Source organism: Ictalurus punctatus, chromosome 5 (assembly GCF_001660625.3).
Source record: "Ictalurus punctatus breed USDA103 chromosome 5, Coco_2.0, whole genome shotgun sequence".
Lineage (NCBI taxonomy): Eukaryota > Metazoa > Chordata > Actinopteri > Siluriformes > Ictaluridae > Ictalurus > Ictalurus punctatus.
The window spans coordinates 18,057,819-18,077,465 of NC_030420.2; the positions used below are offsets into that span (position 1 = coordinate 18,057,819).

At 37.4% G+C, this 19,647-nt stretch overlaps 1 protein-coding gene across 1 annotated transcript; it reads right to left on the reverse strand.

Moving 5' to 3' along the window:
* Positions 1–9,472: 9,472 nt before the first annotated feature.
* Positions 9,473–14,849, reverse strand: ptger4a (prostaglandin E receptor 4 (subtype EP4) a). The gene is made up of 2 exons (XM_017467073.3): positions 13,254–14,849; positions 9,473–10,560 (listed from the first exon to the last, which is right to left on the reverse strand). Exons 1-2 carry the CDS (start codon positions 14,031–14,033, stop codon positions 10,033–10,035), a joined length of 1,308 nt encoding a protein of 435 aa, XP_017322562.1. The 5' UTR covers positions 14,034–14,849; the 3' UTR covers positions 9,473–10,032.
* Between the last annotated feature and the right edge of the window lie 4,798 nt (positions 14,850–19,647).

A 19,647-nucleotide genomic window follows, 5' to 3' on the forward strand; every position in this document is an offset into this window, starting at 1 on the left:
TCAACAACAGTAGGATGACATCAAGTGACCTACAGAAAGAATTGCAGCTGGGGTGAAGTGCAAAGCCCTTCATCAATGAGAAGCAAAGAAGAGCCAAGCTGAGGTTTGCGAAAGACCATTGGACTGGATTGGACTGTAGAGGACTGGAGTAAGGTCATCTTCTCTGATGAGTCCAATTTTCAGCTTTGCCCAACACCTGGTCATCTAATGGTTAGACGGAGACCTGGAGATGCCTACAAGCCACAGTGTCTCGCACCCACTGTGACATTTGGTGGAGGATCGGTGATGATCTTGGGGTGTTTGGAGGTGCTTCAGCAAGGCTGGAATCAGGCAGATTTGTCTTTGTGAAGGACACATGAATCAAGCCATGTACAAGGCTGTCCTGGAAGAAAACTTGTTTCCTTCTACACTGACAGTGTTCCCCAACTCTGAGGATTGTTTTTTCCTGCAGCACAATGCTCCATGCCACACAGCCAGGTCAATCAAGGTGTGGATGGAGGACCATCAGATCAAGACCCTGTCATGGCCATACCAATCTCCAGACCTGAACCACATATCTCTGGAATGTGATCAAGAGGAAGATGAATGGTCACAAGCCATCAAACAAAGCCGAGCTGCTTGAATTTTTGCACCAGGAGTGGCATAAAGTCACCCAACATCAATATGAAAGACTGTTGAAGAACATGCCAAGATGCATGTAAGCTGTGATTGAAAATCAGGGTTATTCCACCAAATATTGATTCATGAACTCTTCATATAGTTAAAACATTAGTATTATGTTGTTTAAAAATGAATACAAACTTATTTTCTTTGCATTATTCGAGGTCTGAGAACGTTGCATCTTTTTGTTATTTCGACCAATTGTCAATTTCTATAAATAAACGCCCTAAATGACAATATTTTTATTTGGAATTTGGGAGAAATGTTGTCATTAGTTTATAGAATAAAACAAAAATGTTCATTTTACCCAAAAACATATCTAATAATAATAGTAAAACCACATAATTGTAAAACCAGGAAACTGGGAAAAAAAATTCCAGAGCCATATATTTTATTTTTATATATATATATATCTATATATATATATATATATATATATATATATATATATATATATATATATATATATATATACATATACATACATACATACATACATACATACACACACACAGCCTTAGCCCAGACTTGAACCCAATTGAACATCTCTGGAGAGATCTGAAAATGGCTGTGCACCGACGCTACCCATCCAACCTGATGGAGCTTGAGAGGTCCTGCAAAGAAGAATGGGGAGAAACTGCCCAAAAATAGGTGTGCCAAGCTTGTAGCATAATACTCAAAAAGACTTGAGGCTGTAATTGGTGTTTCAACAAAGTATTGAGCAAAGGCTGTGAATACTTATGTGCATGTGCTTTTTTTGATTTTTATTTTTAATAGATTTGCAAATATTTCAAACAAACTTCTTTCATTTTGTCATTATGGGGTATTGTTTGTAGAATTTTGAGGAAATAATGAATTGAATCCATTTTGGAATCAAAAAGTCTTTTGACTTTGTACCAATGACTAAAAATATGTTTTGCCTAGTGCAAATGTAGAGACCTGATTTCTTTTTTCTTTTTTTTTCTTTTTTTTACAGGAAATCACAAACCACCACTATTAAAGTTTTCATATTTATCATTGCATTCTTATAGTCATTAACCTGGAATTGAGTAGGTTTAATCCAAACCTAAATAACAAGTATAAAGTTAACATGAACCTAATCTGTTCTGTAAGTAGAAAGGTCAGGAATAAAAACCTCTATAACATATTATTATATGCATTTAAGTAATGTTTATGAAATAGATTTGTACTAAGGGGATCAGTTGAGTTAATTTTACTGTTAAAGGTGTATCTGGCAATACACTTAAGAATATTTGATAAAGCTTGCAGACATGGGGCTTTAACTGTTCTGCAGGCAAACTGTTATAAACAGATTTAGAAGATAGCGTGTCTGACAAAGAAACTCAGCTTTCAACATGTTAAACACATGTTTACTTGTACTGTGTTCATACAGAATTATGCAGTGACCAGTAAGTATTCATTCATTCATTTATATTCAGTAACCACTTTATCCTGCTTAGGGTCACGATGGATCTGGCATCTATCCTGGGAACACTGGGCATGTGGCAGAAATACACCCTGGATTGGATGCTAGTTGGATTTGCATGTTTATCATGCTTTGGGAAAAAAGGTTATATAGGATTAAATACAGGTATAGATTGCACATGGATATTGTATTTTATAGTGTTTAAAGAAGGAAATCATATCGATGGGAAAAATGTGCCCTTTGTGACCACAGTGCTTGGTTGATGAACTCTGTCTATATTTGACCTTCTGCATGTTTTCTCTTGAATAGCTTTTGATCTCTGTATTAGCCTGTGTATATATATATATATATATACACACACATACACACACACACACATCCATATTTAACCCCTGTCATGTTTCCAAATGCTTGTGGATTTTGGACTCTTAGGGTTCCAAATAAAAATACACACACTTGTATTAAGTCACCAATTCTATTACAACCACTAAAATATCAACACGAATAATATAATGATAGATAAAACAAACAAAAAATACTAATATATATATTTATATATATATATATACACACACACAAACACACACACACACACACACACACACACACACACACACACACACACACACACACACACACAGTATCTCACAAAAGTGAGTACACCCCTCACAGTTTTGTAAATATTTGATTATATCTTTTCATGTGACAACACTGAAGAAATGACACTTTGCTACAATATAAAGTAGTGAGTGTACAGCTTGTATAACAGTGTAAATTTGCTGTCCCCTCTAAATAACTCAACACACAGCCATTAATGTCTAAACCACTGGCAACAAAAGTGAGTACACCCCTAAGTGAAAATGTCCAAATTGGGCCCAGCTCCGTGATGCCATCATGGAGGAGTGGAAGAGGACTCCAGTGGCAACCTGTGAAGCTCTGGTGAACTCCATGCCCAAGAGGGTTAAGGCAGTGCTGGAAAATAATGGTGGCCACACAAAATATTGTCACTTTTGTTGCCCGCGGTTTAGACATTAATGGCTGTGTGTTGAGTTATTTTGAGGGGACAGCAAATTTACACTGTTGTACAAGCTGTACACTCACTACTTTACAATGTGGCAAAGTGTCATTTCTTCAGTGTGTACTCACTTTTGTGAGATACTGTGTATATATATATATATATATATATATATATATATATATATATATATATATATATATATATATATATATATATATATATATATATGATTGTAATTTCAGTCAGCTGGCTGGTTATGACTATCATTAAAAATGTATATAAACTCTGTAGGACTCATGTGGACGCCTAACCATCACACCCAGCAGTTATGTTTTTGTTTTCCTGCATCCCAATTCAAAACTAGAAACCAAGTACCTTAAATAGTCTCATTTGGGTTAACCGAAATTGTGTACATAAACATAATTATTAAAGCATGTTTAATAATGGTAATGATTTTTATTAATACTACAAGTCATGGTAGTAATTACAAGGGTCATAACAGGATTTTGAGTGTTTTCCTTCTGTTTGGGAGTGTAATGTATCTGTTTGTGAATGTATAAGCTCTGCAAAGTTCCAAAACAAAATATTTTCCCACAAAGGGATTTATTCTATAGAACAGAGAACACGCCTCTAGACCTGCCCAAAACGTGCCGTAAGAAGTCCAGATTTACTTTTGTAATTTCTCTACATCACGGCATACACGATCAGCATAAACCCACCCAAAGACAGCCACAGAGAAAGAAGGCGTGAATTCAGACACCATGTCGCGGAGACGCTGTGTGTTTATCCTTCCAAAAACAGACGAAATTAGGAATCAGTGGTTACTGTTTATTTATAACGCTGTTCCTGGGCAGTACAACCCAACCGTTTGCTTGTGCACAGTGCATTTTACAGAGGACAGCTTCCTGAACCTGGTTGAGTACAAGGCTGGCTATACATAAAGGCTACTCCTGAAAAGTGGGACGATTCTCACTTTGCTCTGACAATTTTGTGCTTCTGAATCATAACCTGTAAGTGTGTTTGATTATTTTATGAAGTATCTGCAATTGATTGTTCAAATGCGGAGTTTTGTGTTGTGGCTCAGTTGTAGACCTCTATTAATGTGCTAGCTAAAGTTTGCTAAGTTGCCTCAGTTTTGTAAGTGTTTGTTTGTATGTCGGTCGTCTGACAGACGTTGATTGTAGCTGCTGTTGTGATTGTATCTAGAATCACAGCTTTCCAATTGTATATCACATGAGTGCCTATATAGACACAGATGTGTACAGCATAGTTAGGGGTCAGAATTTACTTGTATCTGAAAGGAGAGGGAGTTACAAAGTAAAAACTTTGAACCTGTGAAACGTTCTGCTCAAGTCATGTTTGCAAACTTGCTTCGGCTTGATCATCCACATTTTCTGAATCGGGCTCAAACTGATACAGTTAAAACTGACAAAATGTTGATTACGTATTTAGAACTGCTGTAGAAGCCTTGGAGGCTAACGCTAAGGGGTTACTTTTCCGACACACGCAAGGTTCTTGGCCAATCACAATGCAATGGGTCAGCTGTCCAATCAGAGCACTCTGGGCTTTTCGGATGGAGGGAATTTGGAGAAATCAGAGCGTTTTATGCAGCCTGGGAATAGAGGTACTTCAATAATGTCCAGTAATTGACAAATAATGGGTTTTTTGGACATTAAAGCATGCTAACCTATTCTCTTACAACCAATAAACAACATAATAAATGTTTAAAAAATGATGATATGACTCCTTTAATACAATGAGTTAACAAAATCTTAATACTTAAGTATTTCCATTCTTAATTACTATTCATATATTACTCAGAGACTGTTACTGTATGCACTTCATTATTTCATGATGCATAACTGATAACTTGCTTTGATAACTTGTTTGATAACTTGCACTAACAAGTATTAACTCATCATTATGAAAGCACTAGTTAAGTATTAAAACATTTGGAGTGTGTTTGTGGGATTTCTTGCCCATTCATTCAAAAGAGCACTTGTGAGGTCAGACACTGATGTTGAACGAGAAGGCCTGGCTTGCAATAAACCAATTCATCCAAAAGGTGTTCAATGATCTCAAGCAGGCTACTGGAATTCCTCCACACCAAACCTGTCAAACCATGTCTTTATTGACTTGGCTTTGTGCACGGGGGCACAGTCATGCTGGAACAAGAAAGGGCCTTCTCCAAACTATTGCCACAAAGCTGAAAGCAAATGATTGACTAAAATGTCTTGGTACTGTATGCTGTAGCATTAACATTAGCATTACCCATCACTGGAACTAAGGGCCCTAGAGCAAACCCTGAAAAACAGCCCCAGACCATTATCTCTCCTTCACCAAACTTTACTGTTGGCACTATGACTTCACGTAGGTAGTGTTCTCCTGGCATCTGCCAAACCCAGGCCAGACTGCCAGATAGTAAAACGTAATTCACCACACCAAAGAACAAGTTTCCACTGCTCCAGGTGGAAGTGTACTTTACACCGCTCAACCTGACATTTGGCATTGTGCATACTGATCTTAGGCTTGTGTGTAGCTACCTGGTTACATACACTATAGAACCAAAACTGGGCCATAAAAACCTTGGCCCCTTAGTTCCAGTGAAAGTAAATTTGAATGCTACAGCATACAAAGACATTCTAGAAAATGTACTTCAAACTGGCAGCAGTTTTGGAAAGGCCCATATATGGCTGAGAGTCGGAGGTGTCCACATACTTTTTGGCCAAAATTTCCTGTGAAATAAACTTGTAAATAATGATCAAAATATCTTTAGCATGGGAATGTGGCCTTAAAAAAATTCCAGGGCTTGAAAACTGTCTGCATCATGAACCTTAAGAATGTTTGTTTTTAGAATTAGTATCATCATGCATCTCAGCATGTGTAGCCTTACTGGAGTACAGTCTGCATATTCTCAAAGTCAGTCACAAGAGTGCTGTGTGCCAGTTTTCCTGCTGAAAATACGATTCATTCATTAATCTTCAGTAACGCCTTTATCTTGGTCAGGGCAAAAGGGTGGAAAATTCACCCTGGATGAGACGCCAGTCCATAGCAGGGCACCATGAACACAGACACATTTACACACTTATTTACATCTAGCATCTAGGAAATGTAGCATTGTACCACACTCCAGAAATGAGGGTCATTTTGTGGATTCATTGAGTATAATCACAGTTATGTTATATCCATTTCTGTTCAAGGTTGTAACACTAGGACTACAACTGCTATGATAGCTTTAGGACTGCAATTGCCACAAACAGTTTTGCACTCAAGTCTCCTTCAGTGAACAGTGGAGAAGTTCAACAAAACAGACTTCATGTAAAAACTGAAATGGATTTTCCTGGTTACACAATTGCACTATTTGACCATGTAGTATTAGCACATTTATAGAAGGGATTTGGTGGTATCTGGTATCACCCAAATGAGGATGGGTTCCCTTTTGAGTCTGGTTCCTCTCCAGGTTTCTTCCTCATAGCGTCTCAGGGAGTTTTTCCTTGCCACCATTGCCAATGGCTTGCACATTAGGGATAAATTCTACATTTAATCTATATACTGAGTTTATATATTTCTGTAAAGCTGCTTTGGGACAATGTCCATTGTTAAAAGCGCTATACAAATAAAACTGAATTGAATATTCCAAGGGGGTAAATACTTATGAAAGACCTATATATCATTTATATTGCACCCAAAGAATTTAAATACTGTGTATTCAATCATTTTCTTTGCTGAGTATTTGAGCAGTTGAAAAGACCAAACTGCATATCCCTGTCAGAAAGAAGGACAATACTGCTCTACATGCATGGCATTGATACTGCAACTGCTAATGTAAGCCATATTGAAATTTTAAAGAAATAAGTGCAATGATTAAAGAGTATTATATAAACTTATCGACTCCTAAAGATTCAGAGAATGGGAAAAAATACAAGCAGCCTATACAAATAAGAGCAAACATTGCATGAAGGCAGCAATTCAGGTAGCAAAAACATCTTACCCCATGTAAGCTCTAGTGTGGTCCTTTATATGGGTCATGGGTCATGTAAAAATCTGAAATTCTCATTTGTACCCTTATGAAATGTGATATATATCAGCTAAATACAGGCTGCTAATTTATACTTGAATAGTGCATGGCCTATGCTGACCCTGCACTCTGACCCCAACCTCCTCACATGCTGGGAATATGCAAAGAAAAAAAGAATTTCACTGTGCTGTAATGTATATGTGACCAATAAAGGCTTATTATCATTATTATCATTATGGCCTCATTTGCCACAAATAACAACGATAAATGTGATAAGCTAAAACAGAATTACCAAATATATTTCAGTAGTTGCAGTTCAAAGATGCAGTGCCCTGCATGAAGGAGCAAGCTTTTCAAGCTTCTCTCTACCAAAGTCCTTATAGCACTCCTGATAGATGAGCCTCTGGAAATAAATACCTGTTTAAGTTTTGTCCAGCAGGAGGAAAACTCTCTTCACCAACATTTAATATACTCTACCAAAGGGTGCAAATGTTAATAAGAGTACAAAATATTTTTCTTGGTGTTATTCATTTTATATCCACTTCAATGGGAGCCTATGACTATACACACATATCATAGGGCAGCTTAACAGATCTAAATAATAATAATAATAATAATAATAATAATAATAATAATAATAATAATAATAATAAAAAAAACCCAGAATTAATTATATTTACTCATTTCCCCTACGCTTACTCAGGCCATATTTCATGGGTCTGAACACTTCAGTTTAGCAAACTCAGCAAGAGTGGGAGTAAGAAAAGTTTGGGGAAACAAATGTTTTACTTCCTTATAAATGCAGTGTGACTAGTGCAAAGGAGATCAGTATGGACCAGGGAGTGGTGGGTTAGACTATTGGGATAGTTGATTAGTATTGTTAGCCTTCTTCTGGTAAAATATACAGTATCTCACAAAAGTGAGTACACCCCTCACATTTCTGTAAATATTTGATTATATCTTTTCATGTGACAACACTGAAGAAATGACACTTTGGTACAATGTAAAGTAGTGAGTGTACAGCTTGTAGAACAGTATAAATTTGCTGTCCCCTCAAAATAACTCAACACACAGCCATTAATGTCTAAACCGCTGGCAACAAAAGTGAGTACACCCCTAAGTGAAAATGTCCAAATTGGGCCCAAAGTGTCAATATTTTGTGTGGCCACCATTATTTTCCAGCACTGCCTTAACCCTCTTGGGCATGGAGTTCACCAGAGCTTCACAGGTTGCCACTGGAGTCCTCTTCCACTCCTCCATGACAACTTCATGGAGCTTGTGGATGAGAGAGACCTTGTGCTCCTCCACCTTCCGTTTGAGGATGCCCCAGAGATGCTCAATAGGGTTTAGTCCATCACTTTCACCCTCAGCTTCTTTAGCAAGGCAGTGGTCGTCTTGGAGGTGTGTTTGTGGTCGTCATCATGCTGGAATACTGCCCTGCGGCCCAGTCTCCGAAGGGAGGGGATCATGCTCTGCTTCAGTATGTCACAGTACATGTTGGCATTCATGGTTCCCTCAATGAACTGTAGCTCTCCAGTGCCATTAGCACTCATGCAGCCCCAGACCATGACACTCCCACCACCATGCTTGACTGTAGGCAAGACACACTTGTCTTTGTACTCCTCACCTGGTTGCCGCCACACACGCTTGACACCATCTGAACCAAATAAGTTTATCTTGGGCTCATCAGACCACAGGACATGTAATCCATGTCCTTAGTCTTCTTGTCTTCAGCAAACTGTTTGCGCACTTTCTTGTGCATCATCTTTAGAAGAGGCTTCCTTCTTGGACGACAGCCATGCAGACCAATTTGATGCAGTGTGCGGCGTATGGCCTGAGCACTGACAAACTGACCCTCCACCCCTTCAAAATCTGCAGCAATGCTGGCAGCACTCATACGTTTATTCATTGAGGGAACCATGAATGCCAACATGCATGTACTGTGACATACTGAAGCAGAGCATGATCAGTATGCAGTATTCCAGCATGATAGTGACCCCAAACACAACTCCAAGACAACCACTGCCTTGCTAAAAAAAAATGGTGGCCACACAAAATATTGACACTTTGGGCCCAAATTACACATTTTCACTTAGGGGTGTACTCACTTTTGTTGCCAGCGGTTTAGACATTAATGGCTGTGTGTTATTTTGAGGGGACAGCAAATTTACACTGTTATACAAGCTGTACACTCACTACTTTACATTGTAGCAAAGTGTCATTTCTTCAGTGTTGTCACATGAAAAGATATAATCAAATATTTACAGAAATGTGAGGGGTGTACTCACTTTTGTGAGATACTGTACATAAAATGGTTTGAAAATACAAATAAATCATGAAAATGTTCTTTTTTCTATTTTTATTATTGAAAATTAACAATATATAGTATGACAAGAGCAAGGAATACAATCATAAATTTTATTTACACATATTCTATTAATATGAGCCTCTCATTCTCATGACATTCTGACACACTCTTTTGTAGAGGATGTTTTGAGCTCATCAACATGCTTACTGGGGCTTAAATTACTCACACTGCAGCTCACATTTATTTATGCAAGAATATAACATTTCTTTGGGAAGTGGAATGCTCAAAAACTTGCAAACATTTTTGTTAGGTTCATCTGTGCACAGTTTATTTCATGATCATGCTGTGACCAGTTTGAACCCTGCTGGAAAAATAAGTGTATCACTATTGTATGTAGCTAGTTATGGGATTTTTAGAGTATTTCAGTGTTTTATTTGTAGTATAGAACATGGCTGGTTCTAAATATCCTTTGTTAAAAATTCATGTTACAGCTGCCATTAAAATGGTACAAATGAAAATAACAAAAATACTTATAAATGCCAGTAGGCTTACAGATGTCACCGCACCTGGCTTTTAGCACTAAATAGTTTTTTCCTTGAAATTCACAAATTTAATGTCATTTGAGGATCCGGTTCTTTTAAGCATGAAGGATGACTTGTGTGGTTAATAGGGCATGGTTCTGCCTCATTCTCTGAACTGTTCCTGTTGGAGAACTCTGTGCCAAGGTGTTTGGAGGAATATGGAGAGGACCCAATGCGACTTGAACTGCATGTGTCTTTGTAGGGCTCAGTGATTGCAGAGAGATAAAGAAAAGTCTGTGAGGTGCTTCTGACCTCCCGCATATTCCGAGATACAAGTGATAGCGAGTCTTTGGAGATAATGGAGGACACTCGCTGACGCTCCAGCCAGTGGAAACTGGCCTGTGTCTGCTGCCCACGAGCAATGATCTTGCAGAACAGATAATTGATGTTTTTTGTGAGTTTGATTAGGACTGTTTTCCGAAGTAGTATGTAGATCCATGGATCTAGAATAGGGTTGGTTGAAGCAAACCGTATAGCCAAAAGATCTGGGTTTTTGTCCAACCGTTTCTCCACTGGAGTCTTATATATTTGGTTGATGAACACCTGCACCTATAGACAAGATGTTGAAGGATTACATGGGATTATGTGGGAAAGGAAGAATAAACATAAAGCCATGAAAATTTAATTAGCATCACTATTTGCTCTGTTCTACATACAGACACCAAAAACCGCTAAAATTTGACATTTTCTGGCCTCTACTCACCAAAAAAGAGCTAAATGTTTAGGGGTTCTTAAACTTTAGTGCTTGAGAGTCTGGCTAGTACAGTTTGATATGCCTGATCCATATTGGCCCATTATGATCCAGATTGGCCCATTATTAATCCGTTAATGAGTTGGAACATGTGTGTCGCAGTAGGGCAACTGCACAGTGTGGGTGTCCACAGAACTGGAATTGAGAAGTTTTGAAATTGCCAGTTCATCCTATGGAGACTGTTGAGGCTAAGAGACATACTGTTGTACCTTGCCTTTACTGTTTAGTGTAAAATATTAGTATTCAATTTTAGACATTACTACTTTACAGAGGTACTCCATAATACAATATTGTGCATAGTATGAAATTTGGGAAATAGCGTTTGCTCTGAAGAACTTATTGTTTGCAGTTTGCCTTACCCCTATCTGTAGCACATCCATGTTTGTGATTTTGATCACATGGTGTCACTACTATGGAGGGGCAATTATTCTAATACATGCATTTAAAATACACATTTGAATGATATATTTCGTCGTCATTTGTATTTGATTTCCAAAATGATTTGTGTTTCAAAATTTCAAAATACAGAAAATACTTTGCATAGTGAAATCATGTGAGGGACTTTAGATCCCTTGATTTCGATTATTTGATTTAGTTTTTTTATGTTATTTGTATAAAATAATTTTTCCTCTATTTTCAAAATACAGAAAATATTTTTGTTATGGTTTGATCCAAGTGATCTTAGACCTGGCAACTGCCCTAGAGCTGTCCAGCAGCTACCGGTGACACCACAGACTTGTGAAAGTCTGTACCTACAATTTGTGAACAGTTTATGAACAGTGCATCGGCTTCCCTACCAACAAACTTGCCAGTGATGGAAACAGAGATGTAACAGTGTGTTTCCTGACTAATTTCTCTTCAGCATGTGGCCAATACCAAGACTGATGTTACTGGATATTTAATAGGTGTTTCATGTGAACTGAAATGTCTTTTATTATTTGCAATATTATTTTATTATAGTATTATCGTTTATCATATTTATCTAGAATCATTAAAATAACTCACAAAAAAATAAAACGTTAAATTGTGACACTGTTAAGGCTGTGCACGGATGAAGATAAAACATCACCTTGTTTTTAAAGAGGTGTTTCATCTGATCCGTAATGTCTTTTATTATCTATCTTCATCTGGCTAACAAGATGGATGCTAGCTGGAGATAAGAGATAATATGTCAAGAATATTCAGTAATACTTCAGAAACCAATGTAACAATACAATATAATGCTTGATCCTTTCTAATTTACTGCATAGCACTAGTAGATTATTGGGGGATAGCTATATTTAGCCACCGTCCACCAGCATCCTACCCTTAACATCTTAAGTGGAATTATTACACCATGTAATTTCAAAATGACAAAATACTGTATTGCTTTTTAATTTTTAAAAAATTGTTTTCAGTCTTTACTCGTGGATTATTTTGCATCAAATTGATGTATTTGACTTTCTCTGGTCACTGCTTAGTAACAGCAATGTTGACTTTCAATTGCAAAGTATAAATACAAGAAAAAGTTTGTGTGTTCTGAGATTACCCTATTACTATTACTTGATAGCTCAGTCACCATGATTAGGGAAGCCTGCACACAGTTGCAACGGGAGGGCAGGTGTAAATATCTTCTTTTGTTATGCAAGCCTAAACTGTCATATTCACTGTGTATATGCTGGATATTGTTCTCTTTGACCATGGGAAAGTTCAACCATGCACATCTCCACTCCAAACATAGCTTATAAAGAAAAATCTGAGGAGCAAAGTAGCCTATGTAAATGAAACCTTGTTTGCATTTTGAATACTCTACTTCACCATAAAATTAAATGTGCATTTTCCAATACCTCATCTGTCCATGGATAAAGATGCTGCATAATATTTCATTTAAAAAATGTTATAATCTTACACTACTAACTGATTTGAAAAGGTAGGTCCACTCTTAGAAAAGGGTGCTCTTCCAGGGACTCCTCGAACGTTACTTGAATAGTTAATAGTTCTGAGCTTTTTTTAAAAAAAGTTCTGCTTGGAACCCTTTCTGATAAGGTTCCACATATAACCTTTTAGGGTTCCACCAGTGGAAGAACTGAAGAAAGTGTTTAAGAGTTCCAGATTTAACCTTACGGACCGTATGGTTACTAATAAATCGGCTTTTCTTTACACACTATACTGTGGAGAATATGGAACAGGTATATATGTTTGGTTAAAAATAGGTGAAAAATAAAGTTTGTTTGCAGTTTTTCTGTTGATGTAGAAAGCAATAAAAAGGTATATTTGTCTACACTCTTAGAAAGCAAGAAAAAAAGATTAAATCTACTGTAAGATCCTAAATAAAGGAAAATCTAAGTGGTTTTTCAGCTGTTCTCTCTGTGGTTTATAGTTTTTTTTCCTATTATAAACCTTTTAGGAAACAAAGAACACTTAACTATCCAAAGTACCCTAAAGGGGTGTCTTTTTTTCCCCCAAGGTGTGCCATGAAGTGCAATGATAGGCTGATGGATGAAAAACTCACGACGAGAGGAATGGAGCAAACGAGCACCACGGCAGATGTGGCGATGAGCAGCACGACCATGTGGATCTCGGCTCCTGCAAGGCGCCTACAGCTGCGCTTCCTGCCGACCTCCGTGGCTCTCCCCTGATCGCTGCTCAGCGACATCCTCCGTACAAACCTGCGGTGCATCCGCATCAGTGCGCCACACACCGCCACATTGCAGACGACCGTGGCCAGGATGAGGGCGAAGCTGACACCGGCGTACATGTACGAGAAGGCAGCATGTACATTTTTCTCGGTCCTCCAATCTAGGAAGCACCATGTCTCCGGATACTGCATGGTGACCCGGCCGAAACCAACGCTCGGAAGGGCGCAGAAAACACCGTTGGAGACGTAAATGGCGAGAAGCGTGGCGCCAGCCAGCCTCTGGTTAACATAGTCGTTATAGAAGTATGCGTGGTTTATGGCCACGTACCTCTCCACAGACATGGCACAGATGATACTGAGGCCGGCCAAAGAGAAGAAGAGCAGGACGAATCCGAAGTACTGGCACAGAGGCTCTCCAGCCGGCCACGAGCCCTTCACGTACGTGACAATAGTGACAGGACTCGCGAGCACCGTGCCCAAAAGATCCGTGACCGCGAGGCCGCACACCAGCGTGTAAAATATCGTCTCCTTCTGCTCTTTTCTGGATTTACACAGCACGACGATGGCGATCAGGTTGCTCATCACCCCGAATATGAACATGACCACCGGGACCGTAGGTTCCATCCTTAATTGAGAAATAGTGCCGTTGTACATTTTGGACGCGCCCGTTCTGGTTCCCGAAATTTCTTTCAAAAGTACATAGATTTTGCGCGAGACAAAAAAATGGCCTTTGCGTGATCGGAATATTGAGTATATTGACTTGAACTGTGTAAAAAAAAAAAGTAGAAAACTCACAAAAGAAGACAGTATAAATATCTTACTTTCTTTTCTTTTCTGCGACGCACGGGTCTTAATTTGGCGCAGGCGCGTTGGAGGAGTGTATAAGTTTTACAGGTTTGCCCCGCCTCTGCTTTCCTTACTCTAATGCAGAAAATAATATAGCAAGAATTATAAGCTTTTTTATAGTTTCAATAAAAACTAAATTAAATCGAAGTACATCTGGCTGTGTTAAAGATAACCACGAATTCACGATTTCACATTATGACTTGAATGAAGCTACAGTGATAAATGATGCCTAAGGTCAGGAGGGCTCGTAGTTTGCGGTGATTCTGTTGTCGTAAATATGAGTCCTAAGTTAATAAACTTTTCCCCCTGGATACCAAAAACGACACGCATCTTTTTTTTTGAATGAATTTCATTGATGTAGTTTGTAGCTATTATTATTATTATTATTATTAATATTATTTACACTTTCTAACAAGTTAGCAAAAAGCATGTCTGACCGGTCAAAGAAGATGATGTGGTAGGCCTAAAGGCAGAGTATAAAGTGCAGAACACAATAAGTGGAAAAAAGGCAGTGGTGTCTCAATGGTTCTGGGTTACTGATCAAAAGGTTGTAGGTTCAAGCCCCAGCACCACCAAACTGCCACTGTTGGGCCCTTGAGCAAGGCCCTTAACCCCATCTGCTACTTCCTAACAAGCTGGGATATGAAGAGGAAAAAAAAAAAAGAATTTCACTGTGCTGTAATGTATATGTGACCAGTAAAGTTTTCTTCTTCTTCAAAAAAGAAACAATAATAATAACTCATTCATTCATTCATTAAATGTAATATTTGGGGTAGCCTATTTAGCCTAATAAGTTTCCTAATATGCAATAATATGCAAAGGTCTTAAGCACATGCAGAGAAATACTATAGAACAAAGATGCTTTCAAAATAATGAAATTAAATGTTTCTCCATTTAAAAACAAAAAACAAAAAAAACATAAAGAGCAGTAAACAGTCATAAATGAAACAAATGCAATATTTGCTTTAAAAAAGTAGGCTCATATAGAATTAGTGCAGTTTTATAAGGAAATGAGCTGTAAGTTTTATTGAGCATCTTGCAAAACCAGCCACAGTTCTTCTGGAGATTTTGACTGTCGCACTTGCTTTTTATATTTGCAGCAAAACCCAGCAGCCTTCATAAGAGAAAAGTGTCTCTTACCACTTAATATGTTGCTTTCTTTACAGACATACAAACATTTTTTCTGTAACATTTCATTTTATGCTAGAAAGCTAATGTTTGGGAATCTAAAATGTTTTCGGACTGACTCAGTAATGTAGAAGTCATAAAATAAAAATCTAATAAAAATGATTACATTTACAAAATATACTCTTTCTGAGCATTACATATGTACAGCTTGTAGCATGGGGTAACCTGCCATTAAGAGATACATCTTCACTGTCCAATAATAGTGAGATCCTATCTGAAAATGTAGACTGAGTTATGACTAGCAAATCTGTTTGTGAATAGAAAAGGAAAAAAGAAACATTTGACTACAGCCCTGGGGTGTTCCTGTTATGAGTAGCAGGGCGTGAGAGTTTGTACTAGTATCCTTGGCAAGCTTTATATTACTTGCAGAAGAAAGTATCAGGTACAAGTGCCAGGTTTAACTTTGTTCTGAAGTCTAGTAAGACATTTAATTATGTTAATTGTGTTAAATGTTGAAGTGAAGTTTATGAAAATCATGCAGATAGGCATAATCTGTTCATATTCAGATTTGACACAATAAAAAAAAATAGGATACTTTATTGCCACACAGCAAGATGATATTCATAGTATATATGGAAAATAAGGAGAGAATAAAACACAAGACTGGCATCACAGAGTGAAAGGTGCTAGTCTGGGAAATATTAATGTTGAATTGAAGTCTATGATGAGTACGCAGCTACTGAGATGTTGAGAAGACTGTTTAGATACTGACAAATGGGGTAAAGTCCCAGAATGACTATCACAACAACAGGCCTGTTAGTTTGTTATATGCACTGCAGTGGTTCCATATGTGCATACTTCCAAATGAGCAAGAATTAGGTACTCAAAAAACCTTTATAGTCACGCATGTGCGAGCACTGGCTTGAGTTGTTCAGGCATGTTGTCTTTGCTTACTCTGGACCAGGCATGATAACGTGGTTCTTAAAACACTGTGCAGTTGAATATTATTTAAAAGAGGTGTCAAAGAGAAGCCTGAGCTCCAGGATAAACACAGTGCTAGTAGGAACAGACAAGACAAACCATGAAATGAGTGCCACTGACACAATTAACTCTAGTGCCAAAAACACAATCCTCTCATGCCTGAAAAAAAAAATCATACATCAAGTTGACATAAAAAAATTCCAAGAAAGTACTGCAGTGCTATGACATGGCGCAGCATGCATACTGCCTGAATTCACTCTCAGTAAAATGTTTAATTACTGAGGTATGCTAGTCAGCCTGAATGCCGTGTGTTTGGCATCACATATTGTTGTTCTGTCAACCCTCAATTATGTAAGAAAGGTAGCAAGGGGATAAGTCCTCCATAAACCTGCCTATACAGAACATGCATGCATGTGAAACCTCTAGCTAACAGACTCTTGTCAGACAGCCAGATATGGATTTACTAATAATTTGTTCCACATTATTTAGCTAGTGTATGGTGTAAATGTCAGGGGAATATGTAGGAAAATACAGAAAAACATCTGAAAACCACAATTATGAAGCCTTTTGAATGTTTATTGCTGTGGATATGCACCTTAACAGTGAGCCAAGCTTTATTTCAAAGGGTAAGAGGTTTCAGTTTATCATATGGGGCTTCTTGAATTTTGCCAGTGGCTATTCTATTTATAAGCATAACAACTACTAAGAACAGGGAACAATTATTTCTTTGTAGTAGTCAACATGTGGAGACACATTTGTTGGCTGGTTGGCAAAGTGCATAATAATAGTTCCCATTCCTGTTTTCAACCTGTGGTCTTTGAGATTATCATCTATTTTTATGCCTTTATGCATAAGAATATATTTATGATGCATTTTTAAAGATAAATGTAACTTTCATTTAACTTTACTGAAATATTATAGCTTATATACATGTCATTGGGAATAATTGTATTCCAATTTATATATACAGCCTTACACTGAGCATGCTCAGTAATTAGTTCTTTAAAACTCACAAAGCTGGTTTCCGAATTACAGATTAAGAGGCACACTGGTTGGAAATAAGAAAATGGAACAAAATGTTTTAAAATAAAAAATAATCCAGACTAAATATTGCCTATTATGGGAGTATGATGTGGAGCTTTGTCATCAGCAAGGCTGGAGGTATGAAACAACAAAGCATTTCATCATTGTGATTTATTCACTTTTACTGTAAGTGCATATGGCATTAAAAAAAAAACACAGTAGTTATTCCTGATAACCCATCATAGTTGTGAAATACAAAGTGTTTTGTATTTCAATATACATGATGAATCATTTCTGGTCATTTAAAGCTACACTGTATTAAAAAGAGCTTAATTTATAGTAACTTACTGGCTCCCAAGTTGATGTAGCAAATCATGGACAGGCAATTTAAACTGGAAATTAAAAGTGATGTATTTTATTGTAAACTGGGTGGTAGCAGATGATAATAGACCCTAAATCATAATGGTAAAAAAAATGCATTAAAAAAAAGCATTGTTCCTTGCGGGTCTAATCAGAAGGTTTTTATTTGCCACAATGCCAAAAACAAGCTTCTATCATTTTCAAACGAAGGCTACAGAAATTCAAGCATATAAGCAACATTTTAAAAAGCAGTAAAAACAGCAAGATTTAACCAGGAAGTAAACACAAACATCTTTAAAATAGTAAGTGATTTTTTTTTTTTTTTTTTTGGTGAAGATGGTGGTGCGTGCTGGGTTGCATTTTCTAGCCTACAGTTGGTTCTGGCATTGTGTAGCACAAATAAAGCCATGAGAAAGCAACATGTTTATTCAGTGTCTTCTGTAGGGGAACAGATTTTAGTTTAACTCTTTTATTACCAATAAAGATCTAAGATCTTTGAAATTTGAAAGAGTTAAACATATGTAAGAACAGACTACACAAAGAACTTCCATCCATCCATCCATCCATCTTCTATACCGCTTATCCTTCATTCAGGGTCACAGGGAAACCTGGAGCCTATCCCAGGGAGCATCGGGCATGAGGCGGGGTACACCCTGGACAGGGTGCCAATCCATCGCAGGGCACACACTACACAAAGAACTTGTTAAAATTAAAACAAAGAAAGAAAAAGAAAAATATTTTCCCAGTGTACCAGACGGCTGTAGCAGCTGTAAAATGTCTAAAGTATTATACTGGTAAGTATTATATCTTATTATAGAAATGACAGAAATTCATTTGGTACAATGTCAAACTAAACTACTTCATTTTCAAAGCCATCAATGTCAATATCAGAAAGGCTACAGAAGGCTATGTGCACTTTTTCATCCAGAAATCATAATTTTAATCATGATGGACAACGTACTATTTACAGTGACACCAAATACTGTCACTGATTTAAAACTCACACTGTTTTCGCATCATAGTGTGATTACTGGATGAAAAGGCCCATATTTAATCAAATTAATTTAGAATCTGTCAGCTGGGGAAAGGATGGATATGAACCCACTAACTGCGGAATATGAGTAACATCACATTTAATAGACCATAAATCCGATTAAGTGTAAATGCTCTTAAATATTCCTTTAATTGACCTAAATGGCTCCTTCTCATCCATCCCTAATGTTTCTGGTCTTCTCTTCATTTTGTAACTAAATTGTGAGTCTCCACTGACAGCTCAAAATAAGCCTGGGACAAATATGCACTGTGTGCAGAAAAGAGGTCTTGTGACTTACAGTTAACTCTAGAACTGTTGACACCCTTCAGGAAATTGAAAAAAACTACAATGAGTTTGGAGTTGTCAAGATTTAGAATTAATTTTCAGATGCCACCCCCATGCAAACAAGCTGTTTGGAAGTTTGCAAAAAAAGGTCTTCCCTTCCTCATAAAAATGCAGCATCTGAACTTCACCAAACATCATTGGAACTACAATTGGAATCATCTGTTGTGGTCAAATGAGACCAAAACATTTCTGGCCATATGAACACCATCAGCATGTTTGGTGGAAAAAAGGGACTGGATACATGAAGAAAAAACATAGCCAGTGTAAAATATGTGTGGCCAAACATAGATTCTTTAGTATTGCTTGGTGGGAATATTTGATCCCTTCTGGTTGTTCCTGGTAGGTGAATAAGAAATGGCAGAAGATGGATTAACAAACAGATAATGACTCCCCAAAAACTTAAAGCATCAATATTGAAATGATAACGGGAGCACAAAAGCAACAGCCATTTCAATCTCTATATTTGAACATGATTCAAAACTTGTGGCCTGAATTCACATGCACCAACCTAAGAATGTAAAGGAACTTTAAATGTTGCGTGGAGGAGTGTCC